The 20,748-nt window shown below is 34.7% G+C and overlaps 2 protein-coding genes across 2 annotated transcripts; one reads left to right on the top strand and one right to left on the bottom strand.

The window, feature by feature from the left end:
- The first annotated feature begins 1,298 nt into the window (after positions 1-1,298).
- Positions 1,299-16,387, top strand: LOC123675044 (cytochrome c oxidase assembly factor 7 homolog). The gene is made up of 4 exons (XM_045610278.1): positions 1,299-1,523; positions 1,694-1,977; positions 7,600-7,837; positions 16,184-16,387. Exons 1-4 carry the CDS (start codon positions 1,421-1,423, stop codon positions 16,297-16,299), a joined length of 741 nt encoding a protein of 246 aa, XP_045466234.1. The 5' UTR covers positions 1,299-1,420; the 3' UTR covers positions 16,300-16,387.
- A 2,424-nt stretch (positions 16,388-18,811) lies between these two features.
- On the bottom strand, positions 18,812-20,214 carry LOC123675043 (eukaryotic translation initiation factor 6). The gene is made up of 5 exons (XM_045610277.1): positions 20,023-20,214; positions 19,701-19,962; positions 19,456-19,632; positions 18,946-19,124; positions 18,812-18,890 (listed from the first exon to the last, which is right to left on the bottom strand). Exons 1-5 carry the CDS (start codon positions 20,127-20,129, stop codon positions 18,881-18,883), a joined length of 735 nt encoding a protein of 244 aa, XP_045466233.1. The 5' UTR covers positions 20,130-20,214; the 3' UTR covers positions 18,812-18,880.
- Between the last annotated feature and the right edge of the window lie 534 nt (positions 20,215-20,748).

Genomic DNA, 20,748 nt, shown 5'->3' with positions numbered 1-20,748 from the left:
TGCAAATTTGATGGAATTTCTGTATCTGTTAAGAAAATCCTATCATTACATTTGAAATTTCGGAGTAGAGTAGAGTGAACAAAACAAAGAACTTCTGACTTAGCGCCCCCTATCGAAAGCAGCAAAAACAAATTCATCATGAGTATTTTTTGTCTTCAATTGACAAGACATTATCTTCCAGACGAGATCTAATTTGCTCAAAAATGTTGAGCCAAACTGAAGTTACAGGCGTTTCAATCAGTCAGATTTCTCTCTTTCACCTATCCTTATTTGATGTCGTAAAATCGAAAGTGACAATTTAAAAAGATAGAGAATTTTCCAAGGATTACAGTGATGATATTTTTTCTTCAACTTCATATGAAACATTTTCGAGGAAAATTCATTTTTCTACTCGACGGTAGCTATTACGTCCCCTAGCGGTAGAGGTATGAACTTCAAAATAATTTCCAGTGTGTTCTCTTGTTCACTTTAGTGGTAAAATTTTTCACCGCAAGTCTCTACGATGAGTGGATCCTGAGATATAGCCGCTTACCTCGCTTATTTGCCCACCCTGTACAGTTACCAAGTACTAGTACGTTTATAGCAGTAACAAATCAAGAAGTGGATTTAAAAAGTGCTTCACTACGAAATATTCATATTGAAAATTGTATCAATTGTTTATTCACTTTCAAAATTGAGGGTAAAAATAAAGTTTGAGTTAAATTGTTCGTAACGTATCAATTCCTGTTTCAATGCAAATCGATATTAATAATAAAGTATTCAAGTTGCAATTTTCATATTCCTTCACCTAGTGCCCACCTCAATAAATCATTTTTTGCTTTTTGCATGAACGTAGAAAAAATGTTGTATGCAACTCGTGCAATAAACATTCACTTTTTGCACTTGTTGCATAAATAACTATTAAAATCCAATTATAGAAGTATAACAAGTTAGGTATTGAAATTTTTCAATACAAACTACGACGAAATGTTAATTTTTATAAACAAACAAGCATTATAGACAGATAAAATCCAATAATTCATAGACAAAGGTAAACTCTGTGGATAAAATCGTTTTGCTAGGTCGAAAACGTCCGACGAAAAAGATTGACATCTGATTGATCAGATTTCTTTGCCGAACGCTACAGATGTGTATTCCCCTCAATCTGGATGTAATAAACGAACGGTTCAGACAAGTCCGAGCGGTCCGAGGTAATAACCGAACGCGCTTTATATATACTTTTAAGGTATCGGTAACTAAAGAATCGATATAAAAGTGTTTGGAATCGTTTTACAGAACATGTCATAAGAGAACATAGACATAAAATAATATTAAATGTCTATGGTTCCAGAATTAAACGTCCACTTTCAGGTTTAATACCATTTTTTTTACATACAATAATATTTGTTATTTGAATTGTAATGAAATTTGATATTTGAAAATGGCTGGATATGATTTCAAGTCTGAAGAGGATGTGAAAGAATTTCTTAAAAATCTTGGTATTGAATATCGTTTTGGATGCTATAGTGAAAAAAACCCGGAAGGTGAGGTTAGGCCTACTCATTTTCTGAAGAATTTTCCACTATTTCATTCGTATTAAATGACTTTTCTAGGAGACTCGAAAGAATTTTAGAAAGTAATTTTTTTTAAACCTTTTTTCGATTATCTAATAAATAAATGTCGCGACACAAGTAACCTCCATAGTTTTTTTCAGTATGCCATTTGTTGGGAGATTACTTGGAATCAATCAAAAAGGATTACGAAAAAGCAGCCACAGTTTATAAAAGTAATTGTGATGATTACAAGTATCCTAAGAGTTGTTTGAAATTTGGATCATATATGTTACTGGGTAAAGGAGTGAGGCAATCTGACTACAAATGTGCATATGATTATTTTAACAAAGGTTGTGAATTAGGGAATGATGCTTCATGTTTACACCAAGGCTTACTGAGTATTTGTGATAACGAGGATAAAAGATTAGTGAGAGATGTAGCTAAGGCAAGTACATTTTACTTTCAAATCAATTTTAAAAGTGAGTTCTTAATGTTGACTTCTTTAAAGCAAGATTCTTGGGGACTAATTTGCTTGAAATACAGTTATCAACAAAATTATGGAATAATATTGATGGGATGAGGTCATAGACCTAATATCCGTGGACCGAGTGTCACGTGATTTTTCAGGAGATCGTAGAGGAGAAAGTATTAGAGAGAGAAGAACTCATGATTTCCCTTGATACGAAAAGAGATGCTACTGTGGGCAATCTGTGAAGGATCTAAAAGCAATAAAATTACTTACTGAGATTGTGGGGATAGAACAGGTTTTAATTTAACAATGAGTTGGACTCGTTAATATCGCAATGAAATAAAAAAAAGAAATTTTTTTTAGGAATCAACAAAACTCTTATTGGCTATAATGTGGAGATAAGTTATAAATTCAAATTTCAAATAACCTTTGGGAGAGAGATTATGTTGTTCCCTTTCTCTAAAATCAAGAGAGTTGACAGACAGCCCACAAGTTGTTCCATCTTATTCGTTCTCCCAACTTCTCTCTCTAATGCGACGTCCATGGATATTAGGTCTATGGATGAGGTAAAGATATAGGTTAGTGCAATGATATTGAAGCCCATGATCATAGCGAATTTGATTTCGAAATGTGTGCTGAGTTACCAGTTTCGGAAATTAATAATCCTTCAGTCGATTCATATCATAGAAGCAACGAAACAATAGCCATACTACCTCGCATACTACTGTATAACAAAAAACGAGCTCTTTCGATCATCATTATAGTTGAAATGAGTGGGAACAGGGAAAATCAAAAAGTTGAATTAAAAATATAATTAAAATGCATTATTGATGTAGAGATGAAGGAAATTTTTTTATTTTCTCACCTTCTGATTTTTTACTGTTAGAATGAGAATTTAAATACTAATTCAAAGTAATAACAACGATTTTTTTTCAATAAATAAAAATAAATAAACGGTTACCAGATAATCGAAAAACACGGACAATGGAAATTTCTCAAAATACGCAAAACAACTATGAAAATTGAAGAAATGCATGGGGTAATATTATTTATTGGGCAACAAAATTAATAGTAACTCAATATCATATAAGAATATATAAATGAAAAACAAATCATTGCTTTGCCACCTATATTACATCGATTGTATATATATACAATCGATGTAATATAGGTGCCAAAGCAATGACTTGTTTTTCATTTATATATTCTTATATGATATTGAGTTACTAGTATCTAGAGTCCATATATTCTCTCCTTGTAGCTTTTTTATTTTTATTGTTCTTCACATAAAGTGAAAATATTTCAAATTTTTCCGCTTCTGTGTAGTGCATATTCCATGAATAGTTTCATTCAATGACAAACGTATGTCATATATCGTTGCCAACGAGATAACTCAAAAAAGGGGATTTTAAATTATCGTAGCCTTGAAAACTTATTACTTAGCTTGCCAGGTGGTTCTTAAAATTTGAAACTCTGTGGTACTCAGAACAAGAGAGATAGGACAAAAATATGTTATATATTCGAAATCAGGGGAAGAAAAGCTAGTCAAATATAGAAAAATCTACATTCCATTTAAAAAAATGAAGTTGCAATCAATATATTGCCCAGTCTTTATATATATATCATTTTTTTAAATAATTTTAAAAAACATTAGCCGATTTCGTGAAACTTTTGTAGAAAACATTTTTTTGTACCTCTTTCAGTAACAAAGTTGAAGGGGGGGGGGGTCAAATTATGGTGAAAAACCCGGTACATTGACATATTGCGTTGTACGTTTCATATAAAAGTTTTCCGTTTTATCCGGACAATAGGCAAGATGACAAATTTTTGAAAATCTTTCTGCATATAATAAAGTTTTAGTAGGCAAAAATTACATTTAAGTTTTCAGATTTAAAATTCGCACCAAAACGCGTGAAAGTGTCATGGCGTCGCTAGTGACGTCAGCTTGCAGCAGTTGACCAGTATACGCTAAAACGCACCAAATATCCCAATCCTAGGCCGCACCTACATTAGGTCCGCATTTCTCCCGATCCGATCCGATCCGACGTTGTCCGATGGTCGGACGACGTCGGAAGAAAAACAAACACCTTTATCTTAATGTTAGTGCCTACAATTGAAACGAAGCTTCCGAATTCTCGATTCCCGACGACTCACGACACTATCCGATTTCAATTGTAGGCACTAACATTAAGATAAAGGTGTTTGTTTTTCTTCCGACGTCGTCCGACCATCGGACAACGTCGGATCGGATCGGATCGGGAGAAATGCGGACCTAATGTAGGTGCGGCCTTAGAATATAGATAGATTATTAATGTTCTAAGTCCCAATCCGATCGATGATTCGGGTATCTTCGTGAATCGGTTGCTTCGTACTTCCTCGAGCTTCGGGTACGAATATTTGGACCGTTCTAGCACAGACTAATGCTCGCCACTCACGAAGCGTTTCTTCCAGCGTTTGGTAGCTAGCGTCGAAGAGATTCCAGTCGGGCAGTCAAGTTCATACTCTGATTTACACTCGTACGGCCGTGTCCCGAGCTGTCTGACTGGAATCTCTTCGACGCTAGCTACCAAACGCTGGAAGAAACGCTTCGTGAGTGGCGGGCATAAGTAATCTGTGGTTCTAAGCTTCTAGCGTATCCTAACTAGTAATGCGTGACGTAATTCGCTCTGATTGGTGTTCAACATATCATGGCGCACATTCGAATTTTATAATTTTGTTTTATGAAAATAATAATTTATCTCGCAATAATTAAGAAAATAAATGCTTGTTTCGTTTTTTTTGACACAAATTTCAATTCAATTTATTGCTTTCTTTCTTGATTTTCCATGTTTTGGTCATGATGATTTCTGCAATTTTCCATCTTGATGGAAAGTAGCGAGTTTTCATAATGGCGTTACAGATATTCCTTATCTTCTCGATGTGATGTCTGGTTAGTGTTTTGTTTGTTGATTTTATCAGGTCCGGGTGTTTTTTTTGGTTTTGGATATTCAACTATTCCTTTAATTTCCTTAGTTGTTACTTCGTCGATTCTTAATTTTCAGTTATTTTTGATTTTTTTTCTGTTGTGTCGTTCTAATTGTATTGTAAATTTCCTGTTTTCAGTTTTGTTAGATTTTCTGCGAATATTTTCGCTTTGTCTCCATCAGATGTTATTGTTTGACTGTTTTGTTTTATGAACGAGTTAGTTCTTTTTTCCTTAGTTAGAGCCTTAGCGATATTTCAGGGTGGTGTTAACTCAATATTACGATACTCGTATACTTTCCTACCTACATGAACATTAGAATTAGATTGATTGGTTGATTACATGTAATGACAGCCAAAACTTCAAGAACCTCAATTTTGAACGAATGATATTATGCCTCTTGTAATATCTTCCATTTCATTATCTTTTATATTTTAAAACGATAATAATTTAACAATTTCTCTTGTACTTCCGAAAGTTGAACTGATCATATAAGAAAGGACCATTTCGGCTAAATCGTTGGTTGAATTGATGGCGCTCCCAATAATATTTCTAGATCTATAATCGGGACGAGAATTGATTTAAATTTTATCGATTAAAAGAACTACGACAAGGTCCAAAATGTGAAATTTTTTCGCTGTATGTATTAAATCCATAGAAGCTATCTTTCCTCATTTTTGGAAAATTGAAACAACTGAAATAAGCATCATTTTCCTTAGAGGAATAATTTCTTTTACAGAAAGAAACACAACATTTCCTAACCATCTTTCTAAGCTTATGATCGCACTCACATGGTACTCACGAATATAAAGTTATCCAAAGAATATTCACTGTTGCACTAACATTCGAATCTATCAAAGCACTGAAATCACTATATTGCAAAATTTCACACTTTATTTTCCACTAAATTATTCACTAAACACAAAAAAAACGAAAGCACGTGTATACAAACCGGTCTCCTGCAAAAAACTATGGGCCAGACTTGTTAAATGTAGAGAGCTATGACAACTGGCAGGAATTACAGTGACTTGATGAGACTATCAAGTCACTGTAGCAGGAATATCGACAAAGTTAATTACCATCAAAAAGATCTCGCATCACAAAAATAAAAACAATAAAAATTTATTATGGTTTTTCACTCATACCAACTCTAGGCTTCTTCGTATCTCCCTGTGTATTTTCTTAGCAATTCCTTCACATACCATTACGAAAGCTGCAATTCCCCAAAATTCTGAGGTCGTCCACTCTTTCAGCTCGTTGGTAGTGCCTCCGCTGTTGCCTGCTTGGGTGATGATGCCCTCTTCTTCTTTAGATTTAGAAGAACCCATGTTTTAGCTGTGATGTCGTCTTGGGTGTAGGTAGTATGCCTTTTTCTATCAACCAAATCTGCATGGGACTGGCAGGATCGCCATGTGATGTTCTTACCAGGTACCAGTCTTATCGTTCATGCAGGGTGAAATAAGACACACACTCAAGGGAGTAACAGATGAGGTTTATTCATTGTATCACCAACTTTACATTACACGAGATCGTGTGAAGAAACAATAATGTCGAATCTAGAACTCTCTAGCACATTTCTTATGGAACTGCCTATATCGGCTTATATGCATATTTATATATGAGAATATAGTTTACAAATTATCATTGACGACATAGTAACACATTATTGGTAATTCAACAATGAATTCCAATAGTAGCTACCTTGCGGAAATATCGCTACTGAAATTGATATTGGAATTTGACCTACATTACATAGTCATAAATATCCAGATTGACGCTGAACTTATTAGGGCTTGTCGACGTTTCCTTTGCCGATGAAGAAATAAAATACAATTGGTAAACGCGTTCATGAAATACGAATATACGTTATACTATTCGCGTGAATACTAATGAAATCAAAGGTCGCCATTCACTATCAATGTAAACCTATCTTAAAGCATCTTATCCTATCGTATTTTAAAGTTATGACAAATATTATGATTGAAAATTCAAAACAAAATTTTTCATTTGACAGTCTAAAAAGCATCAGGTAATTCGAAAATGAAAATTTAGAAAAGCATTACTTGTAAGATTAATCTTAGTTGTTATCTTTACATCTCCCTTCTCCAAGGAACAATTGCGAATGTCGAGGTTGCAGTTGGAATTGTTAGTGATGTCACTTCTAATGAAAATTATGACATTCCTAATATACTTTGTACGGACAGACGAGAAACACTGAGAATTTGAGTGTTCAAAATGCATTTTGCGAGCCGACATTTTGAAATCGAAAACCAAACATTTTTTTTTTATTTCGAATCAGTGGCGACGCTAGGGGGGTGCAGCCCAAAAATTCGGCTGACCTCCCCTTAAATTTGACATACTGAGGCTAAAAGGACTACAAAATAAGCCGAACTCTAATTTCGAATTACTTTGACCCCTCCCTGTTGTTGATAGCTGGCGTCGCCACTGTTTCGAATATTATACCTACAAAGGATCTTATATCTATATAGGGATATATCCATTCGTATCAGATTCTGGTAATTCTGGTAGAGAAAAAAAATATAATGAAGGGCGAGAATACAATTCATTGAAAAGAAGGCGTCAGTTATTCCATTTCATGAATATAAATAAGTTTTAATTACGAATATTTTCAACAGGGCATGTCACTATTAGAGAAGTCTTGTAATTTGAATAATGCAAACGCTTGTTATTATCTTTCTGGAATGTACATATCTGGAATTAAGAAAGAAGAGAAAGGAGAAAACTTGCCAGGTCTTGAAAGCTACCAGGTACCAAAGGATATGAAAAAGGCTTTCGAGTATGCTCTACAAGGTTGTAATTTAGGAAACGTTTATAGCTGCGCTAACTTGAGCCAGATGTACAGAAAAGGAGATGGTAAATATATTGTTTTAAAATCTAATACAAAAATACTTTTATCGTTCTAATATGTAATACTTTTCATTGAATATCACTTATATCGGGTGTCCCAAGGTGAGTGGCCTATTAGATTATTATGGAAACTATTGATGGTAAAGATTTCAAATTTTGTGGATAGATATTTGGCCAGTTAAGGTACATTTTTGAAATAATTTCACATTTCCAGTGTTGCCGGATGTACGACAATTTGGCAACAACTTTGTTATTTTAAATGGGACATCCGGTATTTCTATTTTTTTTATGATACTCCATAAAATATTAAATCTATTCACTCTTACTTTTCCATCCCTATCTTCAACGGTTTTTGAGTTATTAATTATTTTTCGAAATTTTAGATCAAATTGGCGTATTACGAAAATGACTCTAGTTCGCTCAATATTTGAGATTTAAGTCAGAAATTTTGCAAGTCGTTAGATATTGATCTGATCTGTGTCACTGCTCTTGAATTATGGTTGTCAATAATACAGGACGGACCAAAAAAAATCATCATTTGCCAAGTTACAAAATTGTAAAAAAGTCTATTTTTTCAAATTAGACACCTAGTATATTTTTCAATTTTTGGAATCAGTACAACACATTCTACAAGTTTTCTATTCACTTACACAGACTTTTTTACTATTTTGTAACTTGGCAAATGATGATTTTTTTTGGTCCGTCCTGTATTATTGACAACCATAATTCAAAAGCAGTGACACAGATCAGATCAATATCTAAGGACTCGCAAAATTTCTGACTTAAATCTCAAATATTGAGCGAACTAGAGTCATTTTCGTAATACGCCAATTTGATCTAAAATTTCGAAAAATAATTAATAACTCAAAAACCGTTGAAGATAGGGATGGAAAAGTAAGAGTGAATGGATTTAATATTTTATGGAGTATCATAAAAAAATAGAAATACCGGATGTCCCATTTAAAATAACAAAGTTGTTGCCAAATTGTCGTACATCCGGCAACACTGGAAATGTGAAATTATTTTAAAAATGTACCTTAACTGGCCAAATATCTATCCACAAAATTTGAAATCTTTACCATCAATAGTTTCCATAATAATCTAATAGGCCACTCACCTTGGGACACCCGATATACACTGATCAACAATTGCTAGGGATCACTTATGAACTTCTCTTCATTTGTATTTTTTTCAAGTTATCTCGTGAATATCTGTACATTATATGTTCTCTAAGGAAAAAGTAAGATGTTTTGAGTTGATTATATCAAAGTCTTCCTCACTTCATCGGCTCTTGTTCACAAAATCGATTATTATCTGTAGGCTGTTACAGGTGGAGTGAAAAGCAATGTGGTATTTGTTATTAAACCTGTTTTTTTCTCTCGTTCAAACACATAAGGTGACAATAATTGAAGAAATGAGAACAATATCAGCTTATTAGTCATGCCGAGAAGACGTTTGGCAACTGGACCAAATCATACGGTGGATACAGGAAGGTTTGTCCCAGCGAGAAGTGTCCCGGCGGTTGAATGTTGAATGTTTCGCAAAGTGTCGTGAGTCGGGCTTGGAATAGGTTCATCCAAAACGACTCAGTAGCTTATGTTCATGGGGGAGGTCGGCAGCGCAATACAACAGCTGCCCAAGATCGTCTTTTGATCCTCAATGCTAGGCGTCGCGGCTGAATAGATCACTGAGAGTTGCAACAGGAGTTCTAATTTCGAACCAGACTGTAAGACGACGACTACATGTTCGTGGTTTGAGAGCACGTAGGAGGGTACAACATCCCCGTTTGAATAGGGAACACCGGGTTCATCGACGGCAATGGGCTGAGGAGCACCGCAATTGGACACTTGAAGATTGGAGCCGATGTTTATTTACGGATGAGTCTAGATTTCGTTTGGTCAACTCCGATGGACGTATTCTTGCTTGGAGGAAAAGAGGTCGAAGGTATGCAGAACAGTTTATGGTACCCACAACAGCTTTTGGCGGAGGTTCTATATGTGTATGGGGAGGCATTTGTTTGAACCAACGCACAGAGTTGGTTGTTCTGCAGAACACCACCATGACCAGCCAGAGATATCACGATATGATTATTGAACCCATAATTGTTCCGTTTGCGGCTGCCGTGGGCGAGAATTTCATTTAAATTGACGATAATGCCCGTCCACACCGAAGTCGTCTGGTTAATGAAGCGCTAGAAACTCATGCTATTGATAGGATGGACTGGCCAGCTCGCTCCCCAGACATGAATTGCATCGAACATGTCTAGACTGATATGTCTAAACAATTGTCAACCCTAGAACAACCGATCAATAACCTGGAGGACCTTTCTAACGCTTTACGGGATATTTGGACGAATTTGCCCCAAAATTTTATAAATCGTTTGATCGAAAGTATGCCTCGTAGGGTAGAATGCTTGAGATGAGCTCGTGGGGGACCAACTAGGTACTAGCTTAACCGAAACTCCAGCCTTCTTGTGGTTTCATCATAAAATTTTTATGTTATTCAAACACAGAATTTTGAGTGTTCCTAATAAAGTCTTTTTTTCTCTCCAACTTTCCATTTTTTCATTCTTTTCTCAAGTGAACCATATTATCAACTGAAAATACTCTGATATCTGACTAAATTCATAATCTTGGGGCGAATATTTCAGAAATAAATTTAGAACAAGTAAGTGATCCCTATCAATTGTTGAGCAGTGTATTTATATAATTACCTATGTATTCATCTAGTGATTAATCGTTTCACGGACTACTTTTAAACATTTCTGCTTATATCAATCCATAACAGAAGGTATTTAAAAAATCAGAACCTATTTGATTTAGAATTAACGCAATCTGAATGACCAAATCACTAAGGTTGATTATGTGGGAAATTCTCTCAACTAGGTGCTCATAATTTTCGATACAAGCAAAGAGAAGTAGAAGGATAGTTTAATCATAGTATAAGGAATTCTTTTTACTATGGTATAACCATACTATAAAGAATTATTTACATTATGGTACAACTACCGGCCGATACTTAACACGTTCACTTCGACTATAGATTTTGCCCATTTCAATGTGCGGCACATGGCCCCGGGGATACGTGTGAAAATTTTTTTCGGGCTCTATCTAACAAAGGGGTAATCTAATCTTCGATGTACCAACTGTTGGAAATCATTTTGGAAATAGTAATCTACTCAAGGACTCAGCCGCACTTGCCTCCGGTGTCCTGGTGCCGCGCAAGGACTAGATGGAAATTCAGTTCCCTTATTTATTTAGTATTAGTTCGACTTCCAGGCAGAATTTAACAAATATCAAGTCATTTTGTTCTTTTTTCAAGTATTTTTGTTTAATAAAAATAATAAACATTGTTGGTCAGACTATCATCTTTCAAAATGGTTCATAGGTAGTTTATTCATAGTTGTAATATTAAGAGACATATTATCGTCATATTTTTTTCAGAGAACAGAATTATGAATGTGCAGTATTAAATCAACTTGAGCTACTGCTTAAGTACAGGTTTCCCTGTACAATCCGAACAAAAATAAATTACCCGGCGAACTTCTCAGTATGAACAAGGAACGACACGTTTGACACATGCCCCGGGAGGCATGTGCCGCATCAAACTAATGAAACATTAGTTGTGTGCGGCACGTATCCCCGGGGACATGTGTTGTGATAAATATTCGAATAAGTATATTTACAAATAGAAATCATTTGCTATTTGCATCGTTAAAATCGGCATAAAAATAACTTATTTATGGCTTTCGCACTGAAGTAATTCACTCGTGTTTTGTGCCGCACTAACTTTAAGACTCAACACATGCACCCGGGGATACGTGCCGCAGTGAACGTGTTAAGGACCATGGAAGGATATTCTTGTGCGCACACTTACTAATTATTTCTGTTTCTATGATGTGTTGTGTGAAAGAATGCACAGGCGCGGAGGAAGTGGTGGCGTTTATAATAAACGCGTTAATTTAAAACTTGAATGAGGAAACAGGGCCCCCGCAAGGGTCATCAACGCCCGCGTGCCGAAAATATTTTGGCGCCCCTTAAGGGGGGAAAGTGGAGAAAAACGTCGCAGGATAATCGGCAAAAAATGTTTGAGTTTTTGTTAGGAATTTATTTGTAGAAGGGTCAAAAAAACTATCAGCAACCTTTATTGAATGCCTTAAGAACTTTATGCTGTCAGTTGTTGCAAAATACATTTTTTAAATGTTTCATTATTTTATTCAAGCATTCGATCAAAACCGCATTTTATTTTAATTTTGTAATGAAACTGCAGAGTTTTCAAAACCTGAGCTTTATTCTTCTTTAAATTATTCATAATATTATATTAAAATATTAATATTATTATTAATAATTATAAAATATTATTCCATACTCCCAGCCATCTTCTCCCTTTGTTGAAGTCTAGCTTTTTTTTGCTCTCGAAATTTTGCATCAGAAGGTCGTTTTCTCTTGTATGGCTCCTAGAATTTAAGGAAAACTTGATCCAAAATTGGTAAGGACATTCACCCATGATTTACTTTGCGCCATCCCTTTGAGAATAACCCGTATGTTTTCATTTTTATGAATTTAAACCTTAAATCCGAGCCTTTAAACCTAAATGGAGTTAATATTAATAATAATAATAAGTTAAGACCGATCTGAAGCACATACCCTGTTCCTGTTATAATAATTAATTTTTGGCAAAGGTGAAATATAATTTTTTTAGAATGTCAAACGGCTACGAACATCAAATAGATAATACAGATCCAGGGTGCATATTAAAAAAAAATTAAGTATAATATGATGGTGGCCCCAGGAAACAAATTCAAAATATCAAAGTCGATTCAATTTTTTCACAATTACAAACAATACTTCCCTATTTGAAGCAAATAAAATAGTAATTTACGTAACAAGTCCGGAAAATAGGGTTTTTTTCGGACGAATAGACAAAATTCCAGGACGAGCGTAAGCGAGTCCTGGAAGTCTGTGAGTCCAAAAAAACCATTTTCGGGCGTGTTGCGTACAATATTTTTTCGGCAACCATGTAAAATAACACTATCGCTGCTGCTTTCCATATTTTATTGCGATTGCGATAAAAAAACATGCAAATTTTTGACAACTAATTTCATATGAACTGTCAGCCGTTATCTCGGTTGCTATGGATTCTATGATTCTTTTCCGGCCTAGTCCGGGAAGTACGTACTTTCCGGACTAGGCCGGGAAATGATACTTTCTCAGAGAAAAAGCGTCCGGGAAGTGAGCACTTCCCGGACGGTTGCAGAAAAATAATATTATAGTATATAGGTATGGGCTAATTTAGGATGTGCACCATTTTAAACAGAAAAAAAAAATATCGAATTGTATAGACTAATAGAAATGCTAATACTGTATGTGGATAGGTACTTACCATTTCATAAAATTTAATTTAATCACAACAAGAAACAGTAAAACAAACCATAATTACACAAAATACAAATTTTTCCAATTATCTGAGTATTTTAATTTTTTGCGTCTTGACCTCAACCCCTAAACGTTTCGAAACAAAATAACTATTCTTTGGATAGGTTTCTGCTGTTATAGCATAGCAAGCAGATTTTGGTAGTTTCAGAAATTCTCTGTAACATGTAGTATTTTTCCTACAGATGGTGGCGAAAGTTTCAGTAATTCCCCTGGCTAAAAGCTATCGCTTCGGTATTTATGATTGTTTATGTGTACCATATGCGTTTTAGTGATGATCGAAGAAATGGTGCCCGCCGTCCGGTGCAAGGTGGTCCATAAAGAAATCACGTACCGACAAAGGGATGATTATTTATGATTTGTTTACTCGAAAAGAATCGTATAATTGCAATCTGTGGCCGAGGTTATTTTATAGGGATTGTGACGTTCGGGAACTTGTTTGGATGTGTGAAAGATGTCTTAGCACGTTTAAAATTGTTGAAAAAATAAAAAAAATCTTTTTCAAAAATCTTTGGTCTTTCGAATTTTCATGCGGTCTATAAGAGATTTTGGCGCCCCTTAAGAGTGGCGCCCGCGTGCGGTGCACGCGTTGAACGCGCGGTTGCGGGGGCCCTGTGAGGAAATATAGAAAAGCTCTATACGAAAAAGTTTGAAAGAAATTTGGATTTGAAGATTTTGAAGTTAATAGAAATGAATGAATATTAAACTGCTAATGATTACCTATTTAATTCATGAAAAATATCGATAACAAAAAGTTTATTTTTTCATGCAAGTCATTGGTATGATTTGTCTAGACGCAACTCTCCATCTGTTTTTAAAGGTTTTAACAGTTCCTGCTTCGAAAATTGATATCGGAAGGGATTGGGGTTGAAAACCCTATTAAGTGAAAAGTCCAGTTTTATAGATGTTCTGAAAAACTCATGGCTCAGCTTCAGGAGTAAATATTTTTGATCTACTCGTCGAAGTAGTCAACTGCTTTCTTTATTAGGACGATGAAGTGCGTAAGGGAAGCGGGTAGCATTTTTCCGGTTCCTATGTGGCTAGCGCAACCAGGTGCTCTAATCTAATCCATTAGGGAACGGAGGCGCGCGAAACAATTCCGTTCCCTGTGTGGTTTGCACAACTCGCACATTTATTGACCATGCTTCAAGTATGTAAAGTTGCGAGCACACTTTTGACTTAATATTTTTGTAAAATAGGTCATTTCCAAATTTATGTAACAATGCCTTGAACTTTATGGGTGTGTTTATTTCAAATGTACAGGGTGTTCCAAATTAGATGCTCACTGAAAGCATTTCGAGAACTATTAAAGATTTATGATAGGTTTTTGCACCATTCCTAAGAACCAAGAATAAAACGCTAACAAATCTATGAGGGCGTTTATGCACTTCACCTAAGAACTATAAACTAATGCTAGCACTATAAAGTTGATCAACTTTTAACTTAGAACTCTCAGTTCAAATAAAGAAGTGAGCATGCGTTGCATAGAATTTCAATAATGACAAGTGACAGTGTCTACCGTTTGATGTTCATCGATGAAAAGTATTCGGTGTATCTGAAAATAATTACATTTTATTTTTTCACAATCAATATCAATGTCAAACATCAAAGTATAGAACAAATACAAAGAATTTCGAGCATGTGTGCTTTCCTTCACTAAGAACTAACAAGAGAGTGCATTAACGCCACTGAATGCTTAGGTTTAGTTCTTAGGAATGGTGCATAAACCAACAATTAGTTAGAGTTCTTGGTTTTTAGTTCTTAGGGGTTAGGAATGGTGCATAAAACAACCATTAGGGTCGTTTTTTTCACAAGCAAATAAATATTTTTATTCCTCTTGCACAGGTTTATACGTAGATAAAACCTGCGCTAAAGGAATACGTACTCGCTTACATATGACGTCGTCATATGACATTTCAGAATTCGGCATTCACCATCATACTCTTTTATGAGACCTTAAATAATTTCCATTGTAATAAGACTTGATCACAACACAATTAAAATGATCAAACAGATAAACGCATGGCTTGAAGACAGGGACTGCGCGGACGCAACATTTTCGGACGTGTTCGGAGTAGGCAGGCAACTAGCGCATAAGTTGCGCAAACCACATGGGAACGGAGTAATCTCGCGCGTCTCCGTTCCCTTATGGATTAGAGCACCTGGTTGCGCTGGCCATGGGCCCCCGCAGAAATTTTTCTCAGGGGGAGCAAAATGAAAATTATTGAAAAACGATAAGGCGTCCATGATTGTCATTGAAAACCGGAAAATTGTTGAGAATCCATTACGTTCCTTTTTTCCATGCCCTTTGGATTGAGAAAGTAATATTGAGGGTGTTGTGCTGAAAAATGAGGCAATCCAAATCTCAGGGGGGCCATGGCGCTGGCCCTAATACGAAACGGAAAAATGCAAGCGGGAAGCACAACGGTGGGTCGGTGGAGAGACTCCAGCATACCACAATCATTCATTTTCGAACTCTACCATGCTGCGGCATATTTCATAATATTTCGTGTACACATTTGTATTATTCAAAAGACCAGATGTTTTGTGGTTGTAGCCATGAAAGGATTAATAAAATAGATAGGCTATTTGCATATTTTATAAACTTGTTCTGTGAGATCATGGGTCATTGTTAGACCAAGATCACAATAAAGGTTTGGACCGACTTCATCTACCTTATAGTTGTTGGTATCTTTGGGTTATTTTTTTCAATATGAAATACCACATACTTATCCAGATTAAGGGGTATCAACCAATAACAGCATCATTAGGGACTCTTGAAGTCCCTTTGGAGAAGATTCACAGACCTGCCATCTTTTGTATTCTCACCATCAATATTTTGATGGGTTTAGTGGAAAACACATCTTTACCATTCAACACTTTTGTTCACTTTATAACTTATCTTTATTAATTTTTTCAGGTGTGGAAAAGAATGCAGAATTAGCAGAAAAATATAAAGCTATAGCACTAGATATACAGGAACAAATTACTAGTAATAAAACACTTTCTTTCCAAGAAGGGCTTCCAGCTACATGAAGTGTTCTAATTCAACTCAATAGTCATACCAAACATGTTTAAGTATTATCAATGCTTATTATAAATAAAAATGATTTATCTATTGGAACAGTATGTTCTAGTTCCTAACTTTATACATCTCTGGTTTTGAAGGTATATTTGTGCCAAAAAAATGTTAGGTGCTTCATAGAAAATCCAGATTATTCGTCTTTCAGATCTTTTTTTATATCATTATTCTAGATTTAGCTATATTGATTTGTAAGAACCATAAACACATTGAAACACCTGGTGATCAGCACCAATATGTGGGATTCTTCATCAATGCAGTTAATTGAGAATATGTAGGAACTGGACAATTTATTTGATCCTAAAATATTTGTTCATCTTGAAGTTTCTATATTCAGATCGAGATAAAAAAAATGCTCTCAAGTGCGTATTTTCGAAAAAATTCAAATGTTTTCACTCCTCGGAGGATATATTGGATATGGTTAAATAGTGTTGGATGTGCTTGAGCTATGTAGCCTCCTTTTTGTAAAATGTATACCACATACGATATAAATAAAGTCTATTCTCTGTATAATTGAAGGAACACCCAACGAAACTCATTATGCGTCATACCCAATTATAAATGCAAATGCAGGATCCCGCTGAAATTCTGCGGGATTCAATTTTAAAACTGCATATCAGACAATAAAAGCGCAAACATCTTTTGAAATTTCTCAGAAAGCAATAAACCACTCATAAATTAAGCCTCTTTTCGAGGGCGGCAAATTAGCCCAGTTTGTGGCTGCCTTTTCATATTTCTAAAAAAAATAGTCTTGGTTCTTAAAAACAACATGAGGTTGGTCCGCTCCGCAGCGTTTATCAATATTCTCTGCAATAAAAATTACCAAACAGTCTTTACTAAGCCGCCTGTTCAATAAATAACACATGACAACTCAACCAATATAAACAGAATATCAGGAAATACAAATATTCAATCAGTGGAACAAGAAAATTTTTCAATTTGATCTCAATGTACGATTTTTCTGAAGAGTGAAATTCCACCATTGAATAAAATTTTTGGCCAAAATTTTCGGTGAGTTGAATGACGTGCGGTACATTAAAATCTACTGCTCGTTCCGAATATTCCCATCGACTTCCAATATTCCACTATACAGGGTGTTGAATCTCAGCTTGTGAAAAGTTCCATATTTTTCTAATACGGAACTGAATTTTTTAATTATTTCAAAGATCAATCGATATACCTGATGGCATGAATTGTGCATTTCAAATATCAATCAAATATACTGGGTGGTTTAAAAGTTATAAGGAATTGAAAATATTGGTAAATTCATAAACCACCCTGTATCTTGGCTATGGGGAAGATTAGACCTATCATATATAGGTCTTTTGGACTCGTCTAGAGTAGCTCTACCTCAGGTTAACGTATGTACATTTACCAATGAAACACCCTGTACAGACCGATCAGTTTGCTACCCATAATGAGTAGGTGGAGAACAAAAATGATCATTTATAAAACCAACTGTCTCATAGCTGAGAGTTTTTGAGAAAAAAGTTTTGCACAAGATATTTGGACTGCTTCGGAACCTAGTATCACAGTAATATAGTGTAGGAACCAATCAGGAACTACTGGAATTGTACAAAGACCAAGCAAACCTAAGGACTATGGGGATAGAACAAGACCCAGCACTGATCGAGGATAAAAGTGGAGGCGAATAGTACAGTCGGCCAAAACCGACACCAGGTTGTAGAACTATGGAGTAAGCAATTATAAAAATCAACTAACTGGAAACCCAAATTTGGGTTTCCAGACAATTTGTACAGGGAAGGACCAGACAACTGTCGACTGATGAAATCCTGGCCTGAATATCTTCCGCAATAAAACGAATTATTTATATAATTAGTACTAATAAGTAGAAATGTCAATGGGCATCTCACTTTCAATGTTCGACTGTATCAGCTGTCCCAAATTCGTTGTCTAGTGAAGGTATCTCAGAACTCCTTTGACCTAGAAAAAAATTAATAAATAGGCTCGCTTTTTGAGAGAATGAATATGGTGAAAACCTCAACCTAATAAATTAAACCGTCTTTAAGCTATAATAGAAAATTGGATAATGGCATGAAATGAAAAGTTCTCATAACTTCTTTATTACTGGTGCTATAAACATGGAATAAAATCATTCTACAGGCAATTTCATCAGAAGAATCTATTGGTGTTTTCATTTATTTTTTATTGACATTAGTTTTGATGTTATAATACAGACTTGTGTTTTTTTAATGTAAACCATAACAATTGCTATAACAAATAAAATTGCTTTTTTACACTTTTCATAAATATACGACATCATATATGAATTTCTAAGCAAACTAAAACAAATCATCAGAAGTTTCACAAGGCTAATCAACCAAGTGGCTATCCATAATTATCTGTGATAATTAAAACGTGGGGTGGCCATCAATGTCTCCGGATTGAACATCATTTGATGAAGTGGATTGTAAATTAGTATAAATAATAAAAAAAAACAACTAGTAACAAATTTGGATTTTATTGTTATATATATAAATACTCTTCTTCTTCAGTCATAAAAAAATTATTTCATCATGACATGCTAAAAAAAAAAAGTTTTTTTAATATGTTTATTAAATTGTAAAATGATTAATTACCTTTCAATCAGAGTATCCCTCATATAAGTACTCGACATTTGTTTTGAATCCACTAGTTTAAATATTGATTCCACTATTGTAAGTTCTGTTGCTGATGTCTCTAAACCAGCAAAGGCACACCAATCATTTACCACCAAACCAGCACCAATCAAGTTACTTCCTCGGTTAACAGTTCCAGCCTAAATGTATTTAATAATTATACTTCAGCAATAAATGACATTGAATTATATCAAGGAAATTAGGGTAATTATTTAGAATAAGCCATTAATAAAAAATACCTCTCTGATTGAGATCACATTTCATTTTTCAGACTTACCAATTGGGGTCTATATTACAAATATTCAGTGAAAACACTGCAATAACATTTGTTTAAAAAAAAAATTGGTAAGTCTGGAAAATTTCATCTCGATCAGTGTTATTTCTGATTAATGGAATACTCTGAAAAATTCACAAAATTAGTAATAAAACAAAAGAATTATCAATTGAAGATTACCTAGTTAATTGACTTACCACTAAAGGAAGTTGTAACAATGATGAGAGTTCATCAATCTCAATTGTTGTGGAACCCGGATGCACTAAACCTCCCTGATTACTCAATACTGAATAAGTACCAACCAATACATTTTTTGCAACAGTATTTCTAAACACTTCAACTTTGAGTGTATCTGCTATTATTTCTTCTGTCTCCTATAAAATACAACTTGAATATTAGAGTTCAAAATTAGAATATTGAGTATTTCAACAAATATATTTACTCTATCCAAGTCTGGGTGAACCAGTGCAACATAATCATTGCAGGCAATCACATTGCCTAAAGCAGAAAGTCTTTCTTCCACTCGCTGAACCTTTATGGATTCTGGAAGTGCATTTCTCAAATGCTGTAGTTCATCATCTAATGTGTTATTGGGAACCAGAAGGCCGTTTTTATTTCCCACACAAAGTCTACCAACTATTCTACATCCAGCGATAGATGCATGAATAACCGGAATTGTCTCCGATAATTCGGCCTCCAATACACTATGAAATAAAAGAAAACATTAAAAAATTACACAACGTGTTCTAACTTTTTATATCTACCTGAAGTAGTTTTCTGAGGCTCCTACGCCTACCAGAGCATAACTATTGGTGAGTCGAGTAAAAACTCCTATTTCATTGGAATTTTCGTACTGCGTTCTTACTGCCATCGTTATTTATAAAAAAATTAAATTACGAAATAACCTAAAATACACCGTACTTGCCTTTGCTAATATCACAATAGAGATCACAGATGACAGAATTTAGATTAAAATGCTGCTTTACCATAGAATTAATAAAACCAAGTCATAGACCTAATATCCATAGAATTAATAAAAGTTCAATGCCTAATATCACATTTGATATAAGGTCAATGAACCAAATTCAACTACTTCACTGAATAATCCGAATTGTATGTCCAAAAATCCGCGCCATCCGAAAAAAAAACCAATAGTTCATAGAACCATTTATTATTTGAAAAAAAATAGATATTTTTCATCCGCTCAAGTTAAGAATAGTTATTTATAATACAAGTGCAGAAGGCATTGATATTTTTCCACGAGTTCAAAATTCAAAAACGAGCCACGAAGTGGCGAGTTTTGGAATGAACGAGTGGTAGAATGAGCCTTCTGTACGAGTATTATACATTATTTTCTCTAGTTCATTGCATTTTCATTGAAATTAATGAAATATTTCCATAAATATAATTTAGTGATTTTTGCATTGAAAAATGTTGGTTGGCAGAACTGATTTCTTTGAGGCAATTTGATGAATTGACCATATTCACCG

This window comes from Harmonia axyridis, chromosome 3 (genome assembly GCF_914767665.1).
Source record: "Harmonia axyridis chromosome 3, icHarAxyr1.1, whole genome shotgun sequence".
In the NCBI taxonomy this organism is placed as follows: Eukaryota; Metazoa; Arthropoda; class Insecta; order Coleoptera; family Coccinellidae; genus Harmonia; species Harmonia axyridis.
Note: the sequence above shows the minus strand (reverse complement) of the source record. Positions and strands in the feature narration are given on the sequence as shown.